This window comes from Tachysurus fulvidraco, chromosome 5 (genome assembly GCF_022655615.1).
Source record: "Tachysurus fulvidraco isolate hzauxx_2018 chromosome 5, HZAU_PFXX_2.0, whole genome shotgun sequence".
Taxonomy (NCBI): Eukaryota; Metazoa; Chordata; class Actinopteri; order Siluriformes; family Bagridae; genus Tachysurus; species Tachysurus fulvidraco.
The window spans coordinates 24,211,395-24,238,711 of NC_062522.1; the positions used below are offsets into that span (position 1 = coordinate 24,211,395).

The 27,317-nt window shown below is 35.2% G+C and overlaps 1 protein-coding gene and 1 non-coding gene across 5 annotated transcripts in view; one reads left to right on the forward strand and one right to left on the reverse strand.

Moving 5' to 3' along the window:
* The window catches only part of cntn4 (contactin 4), a 146,525-nt gene that overhangs the window by 92,770 nt on the left and 26,438 nt on the right, over positions 1–27,317 (forward strand). For all 4 annotated transcript variants that reach the window (XM_047813838.1, XM_027147177.2, XM_027147176.2 and 1 more), the window contains one exon: positions 22,262–22,389. In XM_047813838.1, coding sequence (XP_047669794.1) covers positions 22,262–22,389 — 128 coding nt within the window. The remainder of the gene's footprint in view (positions 1–22,261; positions 22,390–27,317) is intronic.
* Positions 16,830–16,911, reverse strand: trnal-cag. Its single transcript has one exon. It is a non-coding gene; the product is annotated as a tRNA-Leu (tRNA).

The window sequence follows — 27,317 nt, forward strand, 5'->3', positions numbered from 1 at the left end:
GTCAGATTGTATTGTGGTGGATTAAGCCTTGTCAGAATGCTGTATTGCATTGTCAATACCTGGAATCAAGCCAAGCTACCTTTTGCAGGTCCAAGTATATTGTTAAAAAATGCTGACTTTGTTTTTGCATGCACATACCCACACACACATATATACACCCACCCACCAACCACTGACACACAAACACACACTCACACACTCACACATCACCTAAACAAAACCCATATGTGTTAGTATAGATAAGTAATGCTATGTACAAAGTACATCCATTCTTTTTTTCTTTATTAGACATTATTTTTTACGTCTTATACATTATTAAATCAATTACACAACAGCATGTATAAAAGTGGTTTTATATAGTTTTTTTGTTTGCTTTTTGTTTCATTTTGATTTATGTTTTTGTTGTCATTGATCCTTTTTACTTCTTTTGAATTCCATTACACAGCCGAAATAATGCTGCCACCACTATTGATGCTCAAGGCTAATAAGTAGTTGGCTATGCTTTTTAATGCATTTCAGTGAAGGTAAAGTGTACACACCTGTCTGGAAGCCAAGAATAATCAAAGCAATGTGTGTGTAAAATCCTTATGTAAGATTAATTGCCTTAATTGCATTGAGCTCTACTCAGTGGAGCTGGATGAAGGGAAGTCAGTGTCAATGGCAGGGTAATCCATCTTCATAGCAGCAGCCCCTCCTTTTTTCTGCTGCTGGAATAGGAGGGAAAAGGAAGGAGCCAGAAAGGAATGAGAGCTAAGTGGTAGAGGTGTTTGTGCTAATTTATTTTTCTTCTTGACAATCCTTAGATGACATGAGCTTAAAGAGGAGGCTGAGATGGCAGATATTGTCTAAAGACCAATCAGTTTACCAATTGTAGTGTATTGTATTTCACAATAAGTACATAAGATTTATATTACATTAATTTACATGTATTTACATACATATATTAGTTTACATGTATGTATAGGTATGCTCTTTAAACATGGCAGAAGGCAAATTTATCATTCTAAATTGCCTCTAGGTGTGAATAAGTGTGTGAATGAGTGTGTATTCCAGCCAGGGTTTTCGTGGAAAAGGCTCTGAATATGCTGACAAGAATATTGCTTTCACTGAAGATGAATGGATAAAAATAATTATGTGAATTGAGCATATCTTGGGATTATATTTACTGTGTTTTGTTTAGAATAACTGATCTCATATCTGTGGGAAATTAATGGATATTGAACCTACTGTATGAAGCTGTCTGCAGTCACCCAATCTTTCATTTAGTTAAAATGTCAAGAATAGTTTTAAGGACATAGTGGTGATATTGAGGCTTTTCAGGTGATTGTGTGAGCTAATTTCAGATGAAGATCATTTTTTTCATGCTCTATTCATTGCACAAATGCACAGTGACCAGTTCAGAGTAATGAGTTCATCAGAAGTCATGACTTCATGCACTCTGGAACCTGAGAGACTTAAGTATTACACTAGTCATTCTGCAAATGGTTATAGCTTTTGCATCATATTTACAGTTCATTAGAACACTATGCATTACTAGTGGATTAACATGTATTAACAGGGTCTTCAAAATGTACAGCATAAAGAACTGTTGAGTGATTTTTGTTTTAGGAATCATCATTCAATGAAATTAAAAGAAGTCAATTGACAGTAAAGAGTATGCATTTGAAAAAGACAAGTATTAGAGAATCATGGATTTTTTTTTGTTGTTTTTTTTTGTTAAACTTAAAGTTACATGTATGAACAAAGATAATGACTATAGCACTATATATACGATAATATATACATAAATTCCATTCATTATACCAAAACTTGGATCATATGCAGTTATGCAATATGAGTGTCAAGTCATTTGCATATTCAACACAGCCATAACAATATGAATTTGTAATTATAAAAAGGATATTATTTTTTAAAAGGGGAGAAGGGGTACAGTACTGGCATTTTTACATTTAAATATTTGATGTACACTTGTATCAAGGGTGATTTATAAAAGTATTTAGAGAATCAGTATAGGATTTACAGCTTGTAAAATTAGAACCTAATACTCCTTTCTTTAGTTTAGTTAAGTCCAAAAGGACAATTTCAACTCTCAGCCAGGGCAGAAAATATTGAATAAACAATAAACAATGAACAACAAGTGTAATACTAGAAAGAATTCACACATATAGGTAAGTGCTTATAAAACAGCTAATTGAAATTGGCACATGCTGAGGATAATGCTCTTGGTTAGCACCAAACATTTACAGAAATAAAGAGTGGAACAGAAAGCGAGAGAGCCATAAAGACTGAACACTCTATCTCATAAAGTGAGTGCTATCTTGACAATTTCTATTTAAAAGCACATATGCCATGTGGGCTTTATTCCAGGTGAGTCAGGGCTCAAAAAGGCAGCAGACGGACATGCGGGTAACACCACCACACTCACTGTCGAATTTCCGACAGCCAATTATCATATCTAATTATAGGCTGTACCAGACTATATTCTTATATCAGAACTGGGCATTAATTCTTAATTTGATTGTATGTATTCATTTATTTATTCATGAAAATAAAAAAAAATGGTGTAATTTACACTTGCAGAAAAATATCGATTGTGTACAAAAGAACTTTAATATAAATTCTTGGGAGAGGGAGGCTGCTAATTCTAGCAGAAGCATCCTCACCCTCATCCTCAGCATCACATTTCACCCTGTAAATTCTTGTTATCACCTGTATCTTGTTTAATGGCTTATTAACTCTTATCCGGAGTGACTTGGAGATAACCTTATGTTGATATAATGAGGATATTGGATATTTTCCATCATTTAGAGTGTCCTAATTTGTGGTATCTTCTCTGCAAGTAAAGGCAGGTCAAAGACAAAATAATCATTCGACTTTAATACTATTAAACAATACATAATTAATTTATACTATTCTAGAAATTTCTAAAAAAAAAAAAAAAAAAGCTGATTTTATCAAAACACCTGTCCTGTGCTTCAAAATCAGGACTGCTATTTTACAATGTATTCATATTAAATATTACAAATCCCTTTAATAAATAAGTAGTACTGCATTTATTTTCTCTATATGACTTCAGAACTGATGCATAGTACAGTAGATGGCCTTTATTATCCCAAAGTTGATTATCTTACTGTAACGGCATGTCCAAAGTATTATTATTTTTATTCCACAGCATTTTGCCTACTCTAGAATTTTCATGCTGTTTTTTAGTTTACAATTAATTAATGTTGTATAATGTTCTTTTGTAATCGTGTTATCAATTACATTGAGCATGTAGCATGTACAAATACAGTAGTATGACAAATACATATTAACTGCACCAGTTGGAAGGAGCATCAGGATAAAGACAGCCAGACAGCATAATTGTGCAAAGCTGAGCAGAAAGACTGAGCCTATTTCAGAAGAGATTACATAAGAGAATCCAACATAGTTCATTGATGACTTACCTAGACTGTGCTCTGTGATCACGCAACAATTTCACCATGGTATTTGTGCTACCACATCAGTCTGTCCAACACTGGACCGGTGTTCTGTGTAAGATGTGAGAAATAAAATATGAAACATTGCGCTGTTCTAGTTAAATAATGACTTCAGGTTATATAAACAACTACCTGTTAGGGACTTTGTAAATTTTCTATATTTATTCTATTATTTATTACACTTATACCACAACAGTTTGGAAATATATCTATATCTTCCACTTAAAGGGAAATATACCTTATTGTTTTGTTAAATACATTTTCTCCTTACAGAAAGCTGCATTGCATATTTATACCAATTTGTCTGTTAAATAACCTCAAAAATCTGTTAATTGTTAGCTGTTAATTTATACGAGCATTTGCTATACATCATGTTCTAAATGTCATATTTCATTTTTCTCTCATCAAGTCATTTAAATTCCTTGCACAGTTTGTAATTGAACATCTGCTTGTAACTGATGTCCAAATCTCTTGTGTACTCATAAGAGAACATCATGTCAGATTAGAAAATGAGGGACAACCCCCACCCAAAAGCACACACATACACACTCCTTCATCACCATCTAAACGTTGTCTCACCTTGAGAAGATTCCTTTACGCACACAGATGCTTATATGGCCTGCTTGTTTTTTTTTTGTTTTTTGTTTTTTTTTTCTTGTCTTCTTCTTTCACCAGGGAAATATGGAATGCTTAGTCTTTGGAATGTCATTTGAAAGAGAGCACTTTCTGTTCAACAAAGGGCTGGTAGATGCCCTAAAGCTACCACTTTCCTTCCAGCATACCTTCTGTTTTTAAACAGACCACCAGATTGCACAAAAAACATCCTAAAAGGCTCTTTGACCAGCATGGTGTAATTTGATATGGCATGTTGCAAGGCTGCGCTACAGAAGATCCATACATATGGATTTTCTTCTAGAGTCAATTGGTCAATCACAACAGTGGACAGCACATCGACCACCACTAATGTCATGTTTACTGACTTACACAGTTGATATCCGGCATTAATTAAGGGCAAGGAAGAACACCGCATTTGATAGGTCAGTTTTTAGAATGATTAACAAGGAAAATTGGCTTCTAAAGATATGAATGAATGAATGAATGAATGAATGAATGAATGAATGAATAAATAAATAAATAAATAAATAAATAAATAAATAAATGGTGAAACGTTATTACAATCCAAACCAGTATTTCTCCTAATAGGAAAATGCACTTCTCTATAGCCATGCAAAAAGAGTGGGATTAGATTTATCTTAAGGGAGCTGGGGGTTGATATCATTTTTCAAAGTAAGAACCATCCAGCGCAGCACTGGTAATCCATCTTGGTCCCTGTGCACATTTCAAGCAGCACATATGTGTTGTTTCTAATTCCTAGAAGAATTCCTGTACAGAGGAAGTGAGAGAAAAGAAAGAGATCATTATCAGTTGGAGATATGAAAGTCTTAACCCCCCCGTCTCTCTCTTTCACTCTCTCTCTCGCTCTCTCATACACACACATACTCTATTACTTTTAATTACACACACTCCTTCCCTACTTTCTGCAACTGGGAAAAGACGTAACCTAAATGTGAAGGCTTAATTGAGATTGCCACCTGTAATGAACTGCATGCACTGTTCAATTCGGCCACAATTGTCTATTTTAATATAGCATAATTATCTTTTTTGCTGTTTTGATTTATTACCACAGTGGTTGTTTTGTTTAATATGAAAAGAAAAGATAACAAGAAATATACAAGAAAACACATAATGGATTGGCTTAGAATTTTAGAAGTCTATTAAACCCATATTTCATAACTACAAATGATTTTGGTGAATGTAGTAGTCTGAATTAGAAGTTCACATGCTAGATCTGTATCCTGAATTATTGAACAGCACAGAATGTGTTAAGAAAATTAGCTATGGGAAAGTGTCAGGTCAGTATGCACTTCCTTCCAAAGGCCAGGGGGAAAAAACGGGAAATAAAAATTTGTCACTACAGAATTTATGCGGCAAATTTATCTTTCTCATTGACACAGCTAACCCTTTCCACCCACAATGAATGTTTGGTAAAGTCACACTTACAAAAAAAAAGTAATACCAGATGTCTATTTCAAACCACTAGGTCTGCTTCAATGGCGTTAGCTTTGTAGTACTCCTCTGCTTAGTTTGATTTTTGTATAACCATGAAAAGTAATAATGCCAAAGAAAACATCATGCATGAAATATCATGTGCAATGCACACACAAACACACCCATACAGACACAATGTACTGTACATGAACAAATAAAACCCCGGGGTCACAAACTCGGGCCACAATCAACAGAGAGTTGCAACACATGAGTTCATAATTGGTCTCAAATTCTATGTACAGGACTGTTTTAATCCTACTTATCAGGTTTTGTCTTTTATATTATTTTTCCTTATTTTTTGCAATATTTTGTGTCATCCTGTTTAGGCAGTTACTAGGTCACTTACGAAAGACCTCTTACCTTGCATCCGCATAAAATATTTGATGCACAATTCTAGTTCTACATAGAGCCCCTGTAAACTTTTGTGGTGCACGAATAGTGCATCTCCTTTTCATCTCTAAATTTGTATCTGTTTAAGACAGGGTTTTCATTAGCTGGTCCAAAACCTTGGTATTTGACAGGTTAAAAACTCATTACTTGCTTGACCAGATAAGAGTTTTTTGCTAAAAGCAATTCTAATCAGCTTAATTGAGACTGAAGGCACATATTGAGATCACGGGGAAATAAGGTTAAATTGCATATAACAGAAATGTCATCCTTTTGAGTTGATATGCATTCCAGGATCACATTTGGATGTTTTTTTTTACATTTCTTGTAGTTACTGTAGAACAAATATAAATAAAATGTTTCTAGCAGCCATGTCGTATGTAAAGGGTTAAAATTAAACAATATTTGTAATATGTCATTCTTGTATAGACCATTTTTTTGTTGTTGTTTTGTTTTGTTTTTTTTAGTATCAGTAGTAATTATATATATCTGAAATCTTACTTATGCGCCCAGTAAACTGCATCATTACTATAACACCAAAAATTCCTAGTGGAAACTCCTAGTGGTTTAGATAACATTATCAGTTTATTCGTACTAATATATTTGCGTTTGCTTACAACCCTAATGTAAGGTGTAAGCAAGCACTGGCTGTGAAATTGCAGCCAAAAACTGGCAGAGAACTTGTAAAAGATACTTTAGAATTAAGGCAGAGACACTTAATCATTTTGTCAGGTAGTGTTGTCATTGAATTCCTTAACAATATTTGTTGATGCAATAAGGTTGTCGTATATATACTGGTGAATTGAATTTACACAGGATGTCTTTGAACAAGGTACCTAAAATATTACCACAGTCACCCAAATAAGCATGGATTCTTTTAACCAATTAAGTCTATTGAAAAACAGACTCTGACATATTGTTATATGCTTGTCAGGTATGTTATGTAATGAATGTTGGGGTGTTAGAGGCACTGAGACAGGCTGATAAAGCCAAAAAAATCAATATCAATTACCTGCCTATTGGAGAACTGTCAAGAGGAGAACAGTACCCCTCCCTTTTTTTCTTTTTAAGACCAAGTCATTTTTTTTTGTTTGAAAACGCTAAAAATCCCTTGTGACTATAATTGGGGGTTAACCTTGAGGTTAAAATACAAAAACTTAACCAACTGTGTGAAGACTTAAATATCTGTGATCTTCACTAACTGGATGGAGATGGAAGTTTTGTGAAAGATACTTACTACTCACTGTACAGTGTACTACAACAGCCATCTTTTTGTTCTGCTTTGGAAGAATAATTTTATTACTTTTTCGACTTTAATCATCTATTTTTGTTAAGTTAACCCTTATGTAACCTCACATTAGCGAAAGTTCTGTTGCAAGTATTTTATGTTTCAGTATATTGAAGTGTATGTTTTCTAAATATATTGTAAAATACACACACGTTAATTCACACACACACACGCACGCACGCACGCACGCACGCACGCACGCACGCACGCACGCACACACACACACACACACACACACACACACACACACACACACACACACATACATACATACATACATACATACATACATACATACATACATACATAAATACATAGACTCATTTAGATTTGCCAGAAAAATTAAGGATTTGCTACATCAGTGTATACATGTATTGTATGTATAGTTCTTTATGGAAGCATTGGAACAGTAATTGTTAAGACATTTGAGTTTGTGACCAGTGGATGAATAGATTATAGATCTGAAATTCAACTTTTTTTTATTTGATATTTAAATCTAGATCTGTAAAACAGCTTATGATAATTTTGATGATAGACCATTATATCTAATATTTTGAAAAAGAAGAAAAAGAAGAAGAAGAAGAAGAAGAAGAAGAAGAAGAAGAAGAAGAAGAAGAAGAAGAAGAAGAAAAGATGAATCTTAAAGCAGAATGTTTCAATCTTATCCAACAAGTCTTGATGTGGACTTTCATTCTAACCAAGCAGTAGCAACAACTGATTGCACTGGTTTACTCAGTTCATCTAAGACTCTCATTAGACATCAAGTGTGCCTCCTATTTGGCAGTAATTAAAGCCTGTAGTCACAGAAGCCCTTTGAGAATAAGATTGAAGATTTGTCTTGATTTAAATTAAAGTCAAATAACAGTTAATATTTATTATATATCCCTTTCTTGCAATAACTTCATCAAGTCAGAAACCACTGACTTCAAACTGTTGCATTCTTTTTTGAAACTTTTCCCAGCTTTTATTGCAGCATTGTTAAGTTGTTGGTTGTTTTGAGGATTCCCTGCCATCTCCTCGTTAGGAGCTGAAATGCATGCTTCATTGGGTTAAGGTCTAGCCAGGCTAAAACCTTTTCATTTTTATCCCTGTTGAAGTCCTTTGTGGTGTTAGCAGCCTGTTTTGAGTCTTTTAAAGAAACCCTGCAAATCCAAGGATTACACTACCTCTACCATACTTGACGGATGAACTTATATGTTCCATGCGCAGATCCTTTCCATCTCCTTTTCATCACTTGGTAGAGGTTCATCTTGGTTTCAGGACTTTTGTGGGTCATCTCTGCATTTCTTTGTGAATTCCAATATAGCCGTCCCATTTTTGTGTTATGGCCTTTATATGCTGTTGTCGATGTCAGTGTTTGTTGTCCAGTGGTGTTTTAGGCCATTCCAAACTCTTGTCCGGGCAATGCACCATGATTATGCAATGGCTCTGATAGATTTTCTCCCATAGACAGATAATTTTTAATAGCAAATTTAAAGACTGTGATTTTATAATGTATTTACTGTTCTCAGTCTCAGTTTATTTTCTGTTAATGTACTCTCCCAGACACATTTATAAGTATAACCCAGATGCATGTGAATGAGGCAGATATGATGTAGAATTTATTATGTGATTTGGCATCACAGACAAAATTGTACTACCAATGTACTTAGAGACTTCTTAGAAGAATGGGTGTGGACCCATGTGCAAATTGGGAGCTAAACCACTGGGAGCTAAACCAATAAAGAGACAGGGATGGAGTGTAAATCAAATAAACTTGAATACATATAGAGTATATCATGTGGTGAGAGAGAAGAGTCTGTAACAAATAAACCTGCAAAAAAAAGGTTAGAAACCATTAGCATATTTGCTACAGCCGATCTACAAAAATCGTTCACCCATTTACATTCACAAGTTATAGACTTTGTGGACAGTGAACCAAAATTTTCAAAATCTTAATTTTAATGTTTATCATAACATACTGTATTATTTCAACACCTAGAGAAGGAATGTGACCATTTGAAGGAAGACATTTGAGTTCATTGTCTTACTCAGAATGTCCTAGTTTTGATTTAGTATTAGCCTAGATCTTATCATTATTTCTGGCATTAAGTCCTGCCTATGTTGGAAGTGTGTACTCACAGCTAAAGTGGTTATAGACCATAGACCTAAGTAAACTATGAACTGTTACTTCCAGAACCTTGTTCGAGTGACAGAAACTCTATTGTGATTGAAGGGTTAAACATGACACCAACATTTAACACAAACAGTGTAACACTATCTGATAGAAGAAAAGCAAGTATTGTAAGACAACTATTAGGCCATAGTATAGTTTCTAATATCTGTCAGTATGGTATGAGGAAAGATGGTCCTTAAATATAAATTGTGCATGAATATGCATCTCATAATATCATATTTTTATTTAACACTGCAGCATCAATAGAGATTTCTTAAAGCCTCTTTGGTAATTTGCAAACATAATAATGGTTTTTCACTTGTAAGCTGATGATACGTAATTATATTTATCTGTTCTCCTCAATTTAGCAGGATTGTTACAAAACAAAATAAAAAAGCTAATTCCTTAAAGCTTGGTGAATAGAAACTCCCTTCTTCCCAATTCTAAAAATATGAAAACATAAATATTTAGTGCTAAATCCACCTGCCATAAGGTGGTTGATTTCTCCTGAGAGCTTGACAGCTACAAAGAGAAATTGTAAATGAAACTGGTGTATCCTTTGTGGGTATTTATTATTTGACTCACATGGCTGTAATTTCTTTAAAACTGCATGTTAACTGCATGTCATTGAAAAACATGACAGAGAGAATAAATGTGTTGATGGCTGGTACTGTAGCTCTGCAGTAACAAGCAAGCTAGTCCAAATTTTGATCATTCCAGTGTCTACCAAGAAAAGAATATTACTCTAGTCTCATTAAAACCTATTCACAAAAGTGCTGCATTATTTTGGGCTGTCCTCAACTGCTGTTGTTTTCCTTAACTGACTTGTTGGATGTCTGGTTTTTATTACACTAGTGGTTTCTTTCGTTTTCTGGACATTACAAATTGTTGTATGCCCAATGCTTTTGCAAAGGCTCTAATTGATTTTTCTTTTTTCCTCAGCTTTAAAAGGCCTTGCTTTTCTACCATGGACAACTCTCTGTTGTTCATGTTGGTTTATTCTTTTTAAAAGTAAATTCAGTCTTCACAGGTGAAACATATGACATTTACATTCAAATATTTTTGATCACTTGAAAACAAGAGTCCCAGGTTGCTTTAATTTTGTTAAAACATCTTGATGTACATATGAAGAATGCTGAAATTCTGATCTATTATCTCTTTTTACTATGTTATATTAGACATCTCAAACCCAGATGTCTTCAGTGTACAGCAAAAAAAAAAAGAATTGGTTTGCTGTTCCAATTATTTTGAGGGAACTGTCAGATTCGTTGTCTACAATAGTTTTAGAATTATAATACAATATTACAATAATAGAATTATTTTAGAGTAAGAGAAAGAGCAGAGATGACCTAGTTACTAAGCAAAATGGCATGTTTCAGTCATAAATGTAGACAGTGATCGGCTAATGTGATGGTGGTCTGTATGATACACTCCCAGATAAACCAGTGCAGGATACGATTATACCATAGTGCAGCCATGGATCATCAAGTTTATCATGAAGACCTTTACATAAGATAATCAATGCAGATACTTAGTTGAGAAAAATAGTATTTCCTGGGGATCGTTTGCAATTCATCTTCTGAAATATGATTTTTAATAAATGGCAGTTAAACTGGTATTCCAGGGAATGATTGGAAATCTAGCCTTTTATTGTGGCCTATTCATAGTTCCTTTAGCTACATTTAGGTCAATATTTGTGTGGGAATATATGAGAAAAATTAATATGGAATATAGAGAAATTTCTGATTAGTCCACAACCAAAAGTACCTGCATATAGTTGTGTAGCTGCATATGCTATGTGTGCTCAGGCCTGGGGTTTCAGCTGTGTCTAGAACACCACCCTCAAAAATAGTGTTTATTAAGCATGCTCATCGCATCCATGTGCAAGAAAATAAATGTGACAACTACAGGGACGATTTATCTTTTTAATTAATTAATAGTCATACTGTATGTAAAGGTTACAGGTACTTTAATAGGAACACCTGTACATATGCTGATCTCCCTTTGATTTTTATACATCTGCCTATCTGGCAATAGTGTTTAGACAAAACAGGTGTGAAATACAGATAAATAACTAAGTATAATAGTTTTGAATTGAGAAATACCTAGTGAGGTATTTATGATTATTAAAGGTGAGCACAAAATGGCCAACCTGGTTTGAGCTGACAGGAAATGTACATCTTTTTTTTCAACTAAGAACAGAACAATGAGGCTACGTTAGTCACAGAATTACAGAAACTAGAATGTTTAAGATTGAAAAAAATTATCATATGGCATTAATTTTGCCTTCTAATGCCATTGCACACATTTTTTTAGTCAAATTAAAAATACAAAAAAAAAAAGCCAAATATGTGATTACAATGTACAGTATCAGAAAGTGGCTCTGGAGTTAGCATTGTATGCAGTATGGTCTCAGATTGTATACAGTAAACTCTTACAGTAATGTTTGTAGTTATGTCTGAGTTCAGAATAAAGTTATGAACTACTCATTGCATTTATATTATTCAACCCCGTTTGTAGCACACAAAATATTTTAGACTCAAAAAGAGCTTTTTAGAGGTATTTCATTTTATTGCAATATTCATATTAACTAGAAACAACAGCTGCAGAAACATTGGAAATTGACATTTTTAACAAGAGAGTATGCACTCTTAAATATTACACACAGCATGCACTTTTGTTCCTTTCCCCATAATAATCTGTGTAGTGCATTCCCATACACGTTCTCAAAGAAATCAGACTCTTACAGCAAGAGTTATTCAGAGGCTATGTGCAGTTAGCTTCCATGTGGAGGAAACAAATTTAACACACCAAAGCACAATCTTAATTACTTTTGTAAAATTATGGTACCCTACATATTGCACTCTTGATCATGCCTGAGTTACCTTCATGATCAGATTTTAAACTTGATTTTCTCCATGGTGTGTTGTTTGCCCCTCTAATGAAGACTTTTAGCAGCGAAGACCCCAATCTCAAGATGACTTGCATGTGCATAATGAAAGTAGTGTGCAAGTTCTTCTAGTGATGAGATCCTCTGTCATGTTTACTAATGATCTGATTATAGATATTAGGCAGTATAAATTAGTATTTACATATAAACTATGAATTGCTGTTTTGGGCTGGAATATATTGATGTATCTCAGTTTTGAATTGGATATACATTTATAGCTTATATTAAGTGGAATAAATATTACAATTGAGTGGCAGACATGAGCTTTCTAAAGTTTCTAATTAATAAAAATACTCTGGGATGCACGCTTTTCAAAGATATGTGGCTGACGATAGTTGTATTATTTTACTCGCATCATCTAATTTTAGAAAGCTTGGCGTCAGATACAAGTGACAAATTTCCTCAATTCATATTGAAGCCATAAAAGCTCAGAAGTTAAGTTAAGAGCCATCTTACTTCACTTCAAAGTATCAGTGAAAGTATAAGGGAATTATTTAGCATGGGGTAAGATACAGACTTTAAAAATTTAGATAAAAACCCTGAAGGGCAAATTACAGGGACAGCTTCCTTTAGCTTCTGCAATTTTTACCTAACAGCAGGGAGCTTTATTCTGACACCACACTTATTTTGGGTCAACAAAAAAAGAACTTCAGTATTTGTGAAAGAAAAGAACAAATATATATATATATATATATATATATATATATATATATATATATATATATATATATATATATATATATATATATATATAGTTTATTTATTTGTTTGTTTGGATGGGTAGGGATCAAATAATATGTGCTATACATCTCCCCCTTAGCCAGCCTAATCTAGACGTGAGGAGTACTTGGGGTCATTGTGTTAGTGTGGAAGAAGATGCATTAATAATTCACCAATTCAATATAGACTTGGCCAAGGATATGCGTGTATGCCTCTGTGTTACAGTAGAGCTCTCCATGTCTCATACTGATGAATGGAAAAATGGACTCCTATGTTCGAGCAGAATCTTTACATATTCTGATTTTTAATAATTGATTATTCTGCATATTACACATATTATATATTGCATATTACACATATGTTCAGCCCAGTTTTTAACATTATGCTGGCATGATGTTATTAAAAAAAATAATAAGTTTATTATTTTGCATTATGCAGCAGTTAGTTCTTATAACAAATTTGAGTTGTTCAGTGGTCTAAATTTTACCTCCTATTTCCCAGATACTACTATTTGTGACATCATCGACATACATAGCAGATAATACTTTTGGCTTAAAATATGAAAGCTTATCAGTTAAGAATGTAAAGGAAGGGACCCCAAATGTACTGGAAGCACTTTTAACAGGAATGTACAAATCAAAATGAGCTTGCTAGACAGCTAGTCGACATGCTATAAGCTTCTTGGGGATTTGCTTATGCCAAAGGAAAAGTAATTGTGTCTGAAATGTCACTTATTCTATATTTATTTCTTGTTTATGGAACTGTTGTGTAAAAGTATAATTCCACTTGCAATTGTGCAGTTATACATTTACATTTGTCACATTTAAAATTGTTCACAATACAAACTCATTTTACAATTTATATTCTCTGTCCTGAAGACTTTTTGGAGGAAACTATACCATAAAAATGCTAACATATCAGAACTAACACATACTATATATATATATATATATCTCAGTTATTTTAAATAGACCCTGCACCATTGTACTGTTATTTTAAAAAGAAAAGGCATCATCTTAGGACGAATTTGAATTTTCAGTATAGGCACATATACCTACAGTCTAGAGTGTTCGTAAGCATGTAAAGCATCATCTTTTGTGTTTTCCTTGATATTGTTTATTATTTATGATCATGTAATTCTGCCTGGGTCACTAATACACCCATTGCAAATTAAGAAACAAAGCACAAATATTCAATTTAGCTACTCTTTGGACCATTTAGCCTCCTTTTACACTTCAAAGCTTTTATGTTTAACAAATCCAAACAAGTATTTAGCCTCAATATATTGAAGTAATTGGAGAAAATCTGGAAAAATAATCTTTTACAAATGAATTTGATATTTAATGAGGGTGAGAAGACTTGTATGACAGACATGCTTTAGGATAGGGAAGAAAAGAGGTTGTATGAAGAAAAGAGAGAGCAACACATTTCATAACTTTACTGTATTTCTAGCAACGGTTATAGAAGGAAACCGGAATGAAAACTGATTCATTGCATGGTCTTGATAAGGTGCTGCTGTTATTTGTTTGTCTCCAGAGGTACAATTATAAAAGATGGAAAATAGCTTCAAGCATCCTTAGTAATTACGTTTATGTTTAAATTAAAGCATTTTGTAGACTCCGTTATTGTGACAAACAGGACAAGATCTAGTATCCTAGATAATTAAATATAATAATAATTAAAAATAGAACCATTTTTAAGAGCTCACTGAAAAGGATTAAATTAGATTCTTTTTCCCAAATTAGATGTTGTTTCATATTTTGTAATTATTTATGGGTTCATTTTATATATATATATATATATATATATATATATATATATATATATATATATATATATATATATATATATATATTATAGCAAATTCTGGAAAACACTGTATACATTTATTTTAACATCAACCAACACTGATTATTAAAAATTTTATTGATAGCAGCAAAATTCCTTCCTCTTATTTAAGGGTCTCTGACATTTTACTTTGGAAATCATAAACAAGCATTCTTTGAATTAAAAAGCCATTTTAAATTAAAAGGTTCTCTTTTGATTGAACTCAGTGCTGCGTCATGGCTGACACTATGGGAACGATTCTTCTTCGAAGCTCTGAAGTACTGTGTGCCAACTTAAGTCATGGTCTCGATAGTTGAGTTAGCGGAGGTGGAACGAGAATCTATCCCCTTTCTGTTGTCCTCTCTCTAAACTTGGATTTCCCCACTTTGGCTCTGTGAGCTCGCTTTGTGATTTCACAGGACCCAAAAAAGGAATTATTATTGTTTTCATTGGACTCTGAGGAGCTACATGTGGGCGATGATTATCAGTATGCCATCTGAGAGGAAAAATCAGTGGCATTCCTGCTGTTGTTAAGCTCATTTCTTGTTTGTTTGGCTGTATTTTCTGCGCTGCATGGAGCTCGAAGTGGGCAAGTTGGAGCAAGAAGCAGTTGAATTGCCACCACATTTTTTGTTATGCTAAGAGCTCCGGGAGGTGATGGCATGAGCTTTTGCTTAACAGATTGGCCTGATGAAAATGTTATGGTTGTCTGCTCTAAACCTGATGAGCACTACCTAACTTCACCTTGCCTTCCATTTACACGCATCACATTATTCCCAGACCTCCAGTCTGAGGTGCCAAGCTCACAGAATAATCCTTATTCTGCCCATTTGTTCTCTTTAGCAACTGCTAATTATTTAGCCATTGTTGGCCTATATGAACATGTGTATGTCATAGAAAGAAATCGTAATGCCTAAGGCCAGGGTTTTTTAGGGATGTCACTTTTGAGTCCTTAGTCACTGATGTCTACCCCACCACCTCCGGTGCTACAGGGGTTAGCTATGCCAACTCCCTATGCTCTTGCTCGTTATCTGTCACCACCTCATGGGTTAGCCCCTGCCAGCTGACTGTTTCAGGGCATTAAGAAGTGGGTCTTTTTCAGAACACCAAGATCCAAAGCTACTGCAAAGTTCACTAAATAATTATTCTAAATATTAATTCAGAAAATGACAATCGCATACTAATTTTTTATTTTTGTTTTCACAAACATACAACGTTTGCAAATTTTCAAATTAAAATTCAGTTAAAATAAAATAATATAAAGGTGCAATTTAACTTACACTTATACACTGTCTCGTACAGAACCTCCTGAAATTTAAATGAAATCTCAAATCCCTCTGCATTAGCATTTTTGTACAGCCACAAACCTTTGTCACATAAGCAATCGTACTCTGTTGTTGTTGGGGTTTTTTTTTCAATTACAACCGATTGTTCTCGTCAAGTGACTAAGGCTATGTTTCGGCCAATGACTGTTTTGTCCCGCCCCAACCCCCTGCTTCGACCAATGACTGTTTTGTCCCGCCCCATCCCCTTGCTTGTTAGGACATGTCAGGACCTATGTTAGGAATTGTTTTAAATCTCGGCCCCCTCATCGTGCAGAAAATGCATGCTAAGAAAATCATAGGGTTTTTAAATGTAGCTCTGCAGCATACTTACTTTACCAAATGGGATTTAGAAAAGTCTTGTTCAGAACACCAAGATCAAAAGCCACAGTGCATTGCAAAGTTCATTGGTGCTCCATAGCCTTATGTTGACTGAGCTCATGTGAACTAACAAGCATCTGTGTACAACCAGCAGGGAAATACTGCCTAACGTTGCAAAAGCTGCAGACCCAGGGCTAGCTTATCACACCACACTCTAGCATGGATTGAGGGAACAGGTAGGAAGCTTAATCGGTGCCTTGAAAAGATTTGCAGGCAGCAGTGGGATTTGAACCCACACCCCCAAAGAGACTGGAGCCTGAATCCAGCGCTGTAGACCACTTGGCCACGCTACCACAAGCACCACAACCCAAGGCTAGATATTCACACCACATTCTAGCACGGACCAAGCGGAACGAATACAGCCTGCAACAAATGAAGTTGTTGAGGTAAAGAGGAGGTCAGCAACAAGGATGGGATTCGAACCCACATGCGCAGAGCACGACGGATTTGCAAACCATCACCTTAACCTCTCGGCCACCTCGTCGTGCCAAAAACACACCCCAACCACGCTAAGAAAATCTTTTTTTTTATGTATCTCTGCAGTATACAGTATTTACTTTACCAGATGGGCTTAAGAAGTGGGTCTTGTTCAGAACACCAAGATCCAAAGCCACTGCAAAGTTCACTGTTGCTCCATAACAAGGATCTGTGCCCAACCAGCATGGAAATATGGCCAGACGTCCAAAGGAACCAATTGCCGAAAACCGAGATCGAACCACGCTAAGAAAATCATAGGTTTTTTAATGTATCTCTGCAGCATACTTACTTTACCAGATGGGTTTAAGTGATGTGGGAACAGCAGGTGGCTAACACTTCTCTCAGAATACCTGGCAGCGTGGAAGTTTCTGCTAGGTGTGTCACAGTGGGTTCTGGATATTATGGGAAAAGGAGTCAGTTTGCTTCCTGTCCTCCTTCTTTCAGTCTGTGCTGCCCACTGTTGGTGGCACAGACCAAATTTCTCTTGCATATGAGAAAGTGGCCATAGAGCATATTCCTCCCCCAAATCGAGACTCTAGCTTTAAAGTTGTCTTTTTCTCCCTTTTGACCTAGACCTATCTCTTACTATGTATTCAATTATCCTGATTGACTCAGTCTAAGGGTCTGGCAGCTGGGCATTGAGATTAATCATGCTTAGTCCAGGGACATTTGTGCTTTCTAACTCTCAGAGAACCATCTTCTTGGGGATAGTTTAAGATTTAGCCAGGATTCAGGCATTCCTGACTCCTGCTCAGAGGGATTCCATCCTTTCTGCCATAAAGGATGTCTGGGTAGGCCAATGCCTCTCTGCTGACCCCAGGCACAGATTGTGCTCAGCTCCAGGTGGTAGCAGAATTAGCTATTGCTTTGGGTCTGCTACACATGAGACCAAGTTTTGTACCTTTCCACCTTTTGTACCGGTGGATAGACCCCGGTTTCTCACCATGGGTCCTCTTGGGGCATGTAACCATTTCAAGACTATTTTATCTGACACCTCCCTCTCGGTTTGGGGAGCAGTCCTAGATAGCCATGTCACCCATGACATTTGGGAAGGCACCTGTCTTTCATGTCACACAGATTTCTAGTGCTGAAACTCAGGTGCTACCTTTGTCATCCCCTACATCAATCATTAGAGTGGTCTATGTTTGTGCCCTCTGTTCATGTTGAAGCTCCAGATTTTGCCCAACATCTAGATACCACATATCTCTTGCTGAGAACTCCTGAGGCAGGTGTTGTGGCCAGGGTAAAAGCATCTCCACCTGCACATGATGGAATATATATATAGCACTTTTTAGCTGTACAGAAGTGGATTTGCTCTTGACCCACTGAGTCAACCCACTGTCACCCGTGCCTTTCTTTTTTCACCAGCCCTTGTGGGAGCTGACTGTCATGGTGCTAACGTAACTAAGGCTCTGTCTGAATGTTTACATCAATAGCTGTGCCCACAAGGGTCCTAGCTTGTAACTGGTGACTCCTCATTTCCACATACAGTATGAGTCTGGCTTGTAGACCTGTTTTCCCTTCTGGACTCCCATCAGGAAGAGCCTCCTTTCTTAAGCACTAGGGGTGATTCTCCACCTCCACCCTGAGATTTGGAATTTCTTGGTCTGACCACTGAGAGGGGTCTAGCTCCTAGACTTTGGCCTTCCAACTGAGGTTATTGAGACTGTGTTGAACTTTTCCTCTGTTATCAGCATCATCAGTCCTACAGTGCTAGAGTCCCTCCAGACAGGGTCTATCACAATCTGCATTGATATTTAAGAGGCAGCCATTGCACCATCATTTGAGCCAATGGAGTCAGCCTCATAGGAGTTTCTGCCCCTGGAAACAGCTTTGCTATTAGTCTTGTCTCTCACAAAGAATTGTAGGAGTTCTGCAGGCCTTGTCAGTTGTCCTTCTAAGAACCGGTTTGCCTTTCCATCCTGATTTAAAATGATTTAAAAATGGCACTAACAATGTACTCTTTTGTCTTGTTGGTCACAGTAACCCTGCCCCCAGCCCCTGATGCAAGCGATTCTTAAGTCTAGACCAGCAAAGTTTTGGTGCTACTTAAGAACCACTTTTCCTGGTTTAGAGCCAGTGCTTTGGGTGTCCAAAAAGAAAGAACTGATTTTAAATTAGGCTCTGGCTCTGAACCAGCACTCAAACTGCCTTGGTGGAAAAGGGGCACGTGTGCCTTTGCCTCTAGTGATTAAGGTTCACTTCTTTATTGCCTTGTCCAGCACTCTGACTAAGGGCATTACCCTTAAGGATGTTTGTGGTGTGGTGTGTTGGTCCTCTTCACACACTCATATCAGGTTCCACCCCTGGGTCCTGGGTCTTCTAGGGCTTGGGGTGCTGTGTTGTGTGGCAGTGTTTGTATTGGCATTCCCATAACATCAGCCATTACATACATCAGTTTATGTATGTAAGCCAGTTACCTGAAAAGGGAATGAGATCCAAATGTCCACTTGCTCTTCCTTCAGACAAGGAAAAGATGGAGTAATGTGATGTAGATGCCCTTTTATGGTCTTATTGGATGTGCCACTTTGTCACATGACCTTCCCTAGCTGATAAATTGCCGTCATTCTAAACAGAGCTTCATACAAAACTTCCAAATAGCGTTCCCATAGCATCAGCCATGACACAGAGTCTCATTCCATTTTCAGGAAACCAGGTTACATACATAACCTGGTGTAGCTCTATATGGCAAGTATAGAACTCCATGGTTTTATACGAACTGCATGGAAACCTTTTAAAGGGTGTAGGTGTTGAGTGTGTGAATGTCTATGTTCATGGTGCACTGAGATAAACTTGCATCCTTTTCAGGGTGAATTCTCCAGCCCAGTGCTCCCAAGATAGCCTATGCCCAATACCAGGATAAAGTGACTACTGAAGATGAATAAATTGTTTAATGTTTTTTTAATTATCTTTACAAATTTAAAGTACAGATCTTTTTGACATGTTTAGAATTATAATGATTTATATCGAAATATCTATATATAGAATTATAATGATTTTAAATCAAGTTTATTGATTGATTAATTGATTATTGACAAATTTTGCTATCATCTCCCATTCTGGACCCACATCTACATGCAAAATATTGAGATGTTATCTACTTTTTAAATATAGATAAATATGCACTTTTTGTGCAGCAGACTGATTAGTAGAGTATTTTCAATTACGCCATGGACATAATTTAGGAATATGCATTTTAATGTAACCAGGAATGTTAAAAAAAAATTGCAGAAATTTGTATGAAGATATTTTTCCAAACTAAAATGTTACATATTAAAATGATTATCATTACATGAATAAACGGTTTGGTAAATGGTTTTGATTAACAGTTTTACTTCTGTATTTATAAAAAACAAGATATTGTTAAAGATAATAAATGCTCTATCATACTGCATAATTTCTCACATTATATGGGATTATTAAAATTACTTATTATAGTGTTTATAATATTAAATACTTTTCACTATTCACCAAAAGACAGGACTGTAACCACTTATTTCTGTCTGTTTGTGACAAATGGTAAGCATTCTCACAAAGTCTCATTGGATTGCAGGAACACTCTATACATCGAGACAGCTATATCTTTTATCTTTTTTCACTGTGCCACAATGTTATTGGATTTTGTTGTAAGGATCCAGTTTCCGAGTTTATTAGACACAAGATAGTTCCAAAACCTAGCAGAGTTTATCTGTAATATTTTACAGCAGTGTGTCCTAGTTAGAGTTGATACAGATAAACACTAAAAGCATAATGCCTGTGCAGTTGGGGAGAATACAATGGAAAACTACTGAATATTAATGTCTGTTTTCATATTTCTATTTAAAACAGAAGTAGGCATACTCTGTACCAGACAGGGCTTTTTATGTTAAACCTTCCCTTAGAAACACTATAAAACACTGAAAAACAAAACTGTTGGGAAAATGCCTAATTTCGATTCACATATCGTAAGAAGAAGTAGCAATTTGTTCAACATAACTTTATTCAACTCCTTAATAAGACCCCCTATGGAACTTCTGTCTTATGTGACTGATTAAGCAAGCTGACTATTTCTAAACAACAACATACCTTCCTCATAAAGAAATTGTTATTTAGTTTACAGTTCACATAAATAGACAACTAATAATATATAAATACTTTTTGGACACCCTTATCTACTCAGAATCTACTGTTAAACTCTCATGCAATTACAGAGAGGCTAAAAAAAAACATACATCAATATGTTTTAAATGTTGTTTTATTTTGGGACTCGGTAAGCCAGTTGGGCTAAAGCAGAGTAGCTCATCAGGTTTATCAATATCATGTTAAGACTATGCAATAGTATTAAGTTCTTATAGCATTGTTGCACTTTGAATATCATAAATGTGCATCACTGTTCTTAATGAAGACAGAAAAAGAAGAAATGGAATGTGAGGTTGGTCCGACATGGCAAACCACCCCATGAACTTCTGCCAGCTGGTATAAATCGCACCATTATGGTAAAAACAAATCTGTAAAAAAAAATGTATTTGTATTAGTACAAACAAAATGCTCACAAGCAGTGGGCCTCACTCTCATTGAGAGTTACAGAAATCACTTAATTGCAGTGACTGCCTCAAAAGGTTGTGCAACAGCATATTAAGTTAATATTAAGGTCCACTATTTTTGTCCAGGCTATTTCATTAGTTTGTTTTTTAAAAGCTTCTGGTTAACCACAATTCAAAAGCGATGTCTGATTTTTGTTAATATTTTATTTATTATTACCTTTGTCATTTATGTTTTATTTCAGTGACCATTGTAGGTTTACCTTTCATTCATGGAGGGGTAAAAGCAATTTTATCCATGTGGGTATATGAAAGAATGGAGAAACTTATGCATATTTAGAAACATGCCAGATGAAGGAATAGAAAAATGGAATAAAATGGAAGATAATTAAATAAAAAAAAATTGTTATAAACTGATTACTGATTAACATCTGATAATTAGTCAAATACTGCATTATACAGTACTGCCCTCTACTGTGAAATTATCATTATTATAATTTTTTTTTTTTACAAGCTTCAGAGAAGCCAGATGACAATGAGAACTAAACAGCACTCCTTGTTTTATAGTTATATATTAACATTTATGATGGATTATATATATATATATGTATATATATATATATATTTCTTTTTTTTTTTTTTTCAGAATGACTGTTCTGGAGAGCGGAAGTCTGCGAATATCCAATGCCATGAAATCAGATGCCGGCCTCTACACATGTGTAGCACGCAACCAGTTTGGCGTAGCAAGCAGCTCAGGGACAATGATGGTGAAAGGTTGGATGCATACCAATTATTACAAATACCGCTTATAAGATATCTATCCTCTTTCTTATTATTTCTAAGCCATTTTGCTTGCTGCCAGCCCTCCTTTCTGCTTTTCTTCTGGTACATATAAATGTCTAATAGAATAGTTCCATAATATGATCTCGTTATGTGAAACCACAAATATTCTGCCTGATTAGAAGGAGATTGTTTGGAGGAAACACAGCATGGCTAGCAAGTTTTAGCAAATAAGGCAAGTGTTTTAATTTCTAACGAGATAAGAACGGAGTATACTGTCACAACCACAGCATGTGGGAGCCTCGGGGACCCCGGATCTGATTCCTGTCTTGTCTCTGTTTCAGAGATTTATTATGCAGCATTAAATATGAATGAAAGTGCTTGGTACTGTGTGTGTTGTGAACCATAGCAAAGGAAAAGGATTTTCAGGAAGTAACTATTGCACTGGTTGAAAGAACCTTAATGCAAAATAATTATATCCCATAACCTTCAGTCACATATCCCTTATTTTATTTTTAATTCTTCTTGACCTTACTGTATTTTGAAATTCAGATATATAAGAACACCAGATTTAAACTCTATAACATAAGTCAATTTTATTTTACAATTATTTATTCAGGTTAAAGAAAGTTCTATTTAAGCTTTGAAAAAATCAATTCTTCTTGCCTTGTACTAACACTAAACATGTAGGCATGGATTAATTTCGGGTATGACAAGAGAGAAAATGGAGATTGTGAGCAATATTGACTAAAACACAAAGTGAAATGATTACCTTGGCATACATGTCAGTGTAAGAGATGCAATTTTGGCAGCAATATGTCATCTCTCTTAGACTCAGTGAAAGGTAATTGGTGACCACTGATTCAGGAGAATGGGTTCACTCAATAAAGATACTAAGAATAAAGCAGTTCACTTAATTAAATACAGTAAAATCTATACTCACTAAATGTGGCCAAATATATTTCAAAATACCTTCAGCCACACCAGAATGCAAAAAGTGTGTATTTGTTTACTCAATTTTTAAATTAATTTCAGAGTTTCTTTCACTTTTCACATTTCTAGTTTGCTTTTTTGGACTTTTCCCTTATATATCTAAGAAATGATTTAGAGGGAAAAATCTTGTATGTTAGTCTAGGGCATTTTATATTTGGTTAAAAAGTTTAAATACAGCTTAGGTATTAAAACAAGGCCTAAAGCTTACAATTTTGTGTCAGCTCTGTAACAGATATTGTTATTGCTCTATTCAGTTCACTTTTCCTTTTTTTTATTAGTCCATCAGCTTATACCTAAATCTCATCCCTAGATGACTCTCATGCATTGAACGTATAATGCATTTGGAAAAGATAACATTTAGCTGGTAATCAATCTTTATACAACGATGGGTGTGTTTCTTTTCCTAAATTAATGCAATAATCTTTAGATCTAGACTTGTAAACAATAACATGGGACAGTCTAGTCCTAGCCATTTGCTTTTTTTCGTCATCCTTTTTGCATCTTTGGCTGATGTACAAATACTTTTTCATATTATTTAGTTCCTCTCTGTCAGGATCAATAATGCAGCTGCAACATGATAGGCTAATTTACATATGCAATTTCATTTAGGATCTGCAACCATGGCATGTGTGTATATCAAAGCAATTGGTGGCCCTTATGGGACATGACAGCATATATTTAAATTGACTGTTGCTATACAAGGGCTGAAAATACCTGTCACATCCGATTCTCCCTTGCTAAGTGTGTGTAACCTCAACACACAGATGTACACACATTACAACAGTGACAGAAAATGATGCAACTTATCAGCTCAAGTGATGTCCCAATTATCCTAACGCTAAGAGGATATTAACCAGATTCATTAGTCTTAATTAGAAATAGATTTTTCTTTCTAGACAGGGATTAACAGAGGAGCAAATTACATGACTGGAATTTTACCCTTTTATGTAAAAGCCTGTAGAAATATTTCTGACTCCTTAACCTTGAATCTCTTAAATCTCTTTCTCAAATGACCCCACTCAGTGCCAAACAACTTAATGGTAAATTACTCCATCTAGTAAAACACCACAATCAAATGACATTTACTCAGGTTAATGTTTAGGTTTTTTAGGTTTTTCTTCTCAACAGCAATTCTTTGGTAATTGAATTGGATTAGGTTTGTGATTGTTGCATTTTCACTGGAGAAAGTTGAGACTTGTGAGAAACATCATGTTTTATGTCTTGCTCTGTTTTAATTCAGTTCAGTTATCCCCATAGATCCTATAAAACCCATTAGCTGAGGTAGGTCCTTTTGTCACTTTTACTCCGCTGTAACTTTGGTGTTGAATGGGAAACTAAAGTCATTATTTGTAAAGGTCTATATTTATAAGTGAAATTAGAGTAATTTATAAGGGTGAGTTAAATTCTAGTGATTATAACAGGCTCCCAGCATGCAATCTAGATAGCGCCACCTTCAGCAGTATTCACCAAATGTTCTGTTCTTGCAATGTTATTAAACAAATACAATTTCATGCTCATTGTGAGGTCTCTGATTTTGACCATAATGTTGGAGAGAGTTTGGTTACTGAACTGATCAGAACCGGAACATTAACAGACAGAAATGATAAAGGCTGTTATTAATGGAATCACATTAAACGGGTAAGTATGACTAATTATGAATGGCATTTTGGGGTCTTAAATGAAAGAGAAAAATTGCAAAGTTGCAAATGAGAAAATAGATAGCATTTCAGTGTCACTGATTTTCAGTGGAGAGAAGCTAAAATATGGAATATCAACTAAGTTACCAATTTTGAGCATGCATACCACCAACAAAAAAGTAGGTGCTTTTAGATGCCAAGGTGTGGTTAGATAGTAGTAGTATATACATTTTTTATTCATATTTACATACACTTCAGAATAAAACAAAAACTTTTATATTTCTACTGTCATACATTAAATCAGAGTAAACTTTTTCTGTTTTAAATCAATAAATATTAACATATTTTTTGATTTGTTAAATGTCAGAACCGAGCTGGGGAGAATTTTTATGTATTTTTATTATCACTTTCATCAAAGTCAGAAGTATACATACACTAAGTTTATCGTGCCTTTAAACAAAAAAACTCCAGATGAGCTTAAGAAGCTTCTGATAGGTTAATTGATTCCATTTGAGTTTATTGGTGGCACACCTGTGTATGCATATAAAGGCACACTTCAAACACAGAGCCTCTTTCCTTGACATCATGGGAAAATCAAGAGAAATCCACCAAGACATCAGAAAAAGAATTGTTGACCTCCACAGGTGTGGCTCATCCTTAGGTGCAATTTCCAGATGCCTGAAGGTCCCATGTTCATCCGTTCAGACAATAAAATGCAAGTATAAAAAACATGGGAATGTACAACCATCATACCGCTCAGGAAGGAGACGGATTCTGAGCCAGAGAGGAACATGTTTTGGTGCGAAATGTGCGAATCAACCCCAGGACAACAGCAAAAGGTGAACATGCTGGCTGAAACTGGTAAGACAGTGTCATTATCCACAGTAAAATGAATACTGTACCACCATGAGCTGAAAGGTTACTCTGGGAGGAGAAAACCATTACTTCAAAACCACCATAAAAAAGCCATGGGAGAAGAAAATCTTAATTTCTGGAGACATGTCCTGTGGTCTGACGAAACAAAAATTTAACTGTTCGGCCATAATGATAAACGGTATATTTGGAGGAAAAAGGGCGAAGCTTTGAAGCCTCAGAACACCATCCCAACTGTGAAGTATGGGGGTGGTAGTATAATGTTGTGGGGCTGCTTTGCTGCAGAAGGGTCTGGTGCACTTTACAAAATAAAGAGAAAAGAAAATTATGTGTATATATTAAAGCAACATCTGAAGACATCAGCCAGGAAATTAAAGCTTGGGCGCAAATGGGTCTTCCAAATGGACAATGACCCCAAGCATACCTCCAAATTAGTTACAAAGTGGCTTAAGGACAACAAAGTCAAGGTATTGGAGTGGCCATCACAAAGCCTTGATCTCAATCCAAAATTTGTGGGCAGCACTGAAAACTCAAGTGCGAGCAAGAAGGCCCACAAACCTGACCCAGTTACACCAGTTCTGTCAAGAGGAGTGGGCCAAAATTCCAGCAAACTATTGTAGAAAGCTTGTGGAAGGATACCCAAAACGTTTGGCCCAAGTGAAACAGTTTGGGGCAATTCCACCAAATACTAAGGAAGTGTATGTATACTTCTGACTTTGATGAAAGTGGTAATAAAAATACATAAAAATTCTCCCTCACTTCATTCTGACATTTAACAAATGCAAAAAATATGTTAATATTTATTGATTAAAAACAAAAGTTTACTCTGATTTAATGTAAAGAAATAAAAGTTTTTTTCTGAAGTGTACAGTATGTAAATATCTGGGGGTTTTTATATCTGAAAATATACAATTATAATAATTTATAATCCATCTGAGTGACAATGTAGAGGATGGCTTAAAACTACACAGGGTGGTAAATACATATTATAATGGTCCTGTTGTAGTAGACTCATTCCATTGGCATGGGTTAGTGTGTTTATGTGATAGAAATTATTTTGTTGCTTTTTGCTGACAAAAAATTTGAGTTTAGAAAATTGGCTGGGATTTTTGTATAAGAAGTGATGAAGCAACAGTGGGTAGTGATAATTTCCTTATAAAAAGTAGCACAGTTATAGATTTTCTTTTTGTTCTTCTTGAAGGAATAAAAACAGAAAATTGCAAGCTCTCCAAAGTATTGAATATTTTCTTCTGGCATAGAAAAAGTAATAATAATTTGCAGAAAATACTCAACACTAATACTTCAGTACAAAGGCTATAGAAGTAGTAGGTAGTCAAAATAAAAAGAAAGAAAGGAATACATTGGTGGATTTTTTAACTGCAAATGAGCTCAAGCAGCGGCAAGAAGCGTCATACATGC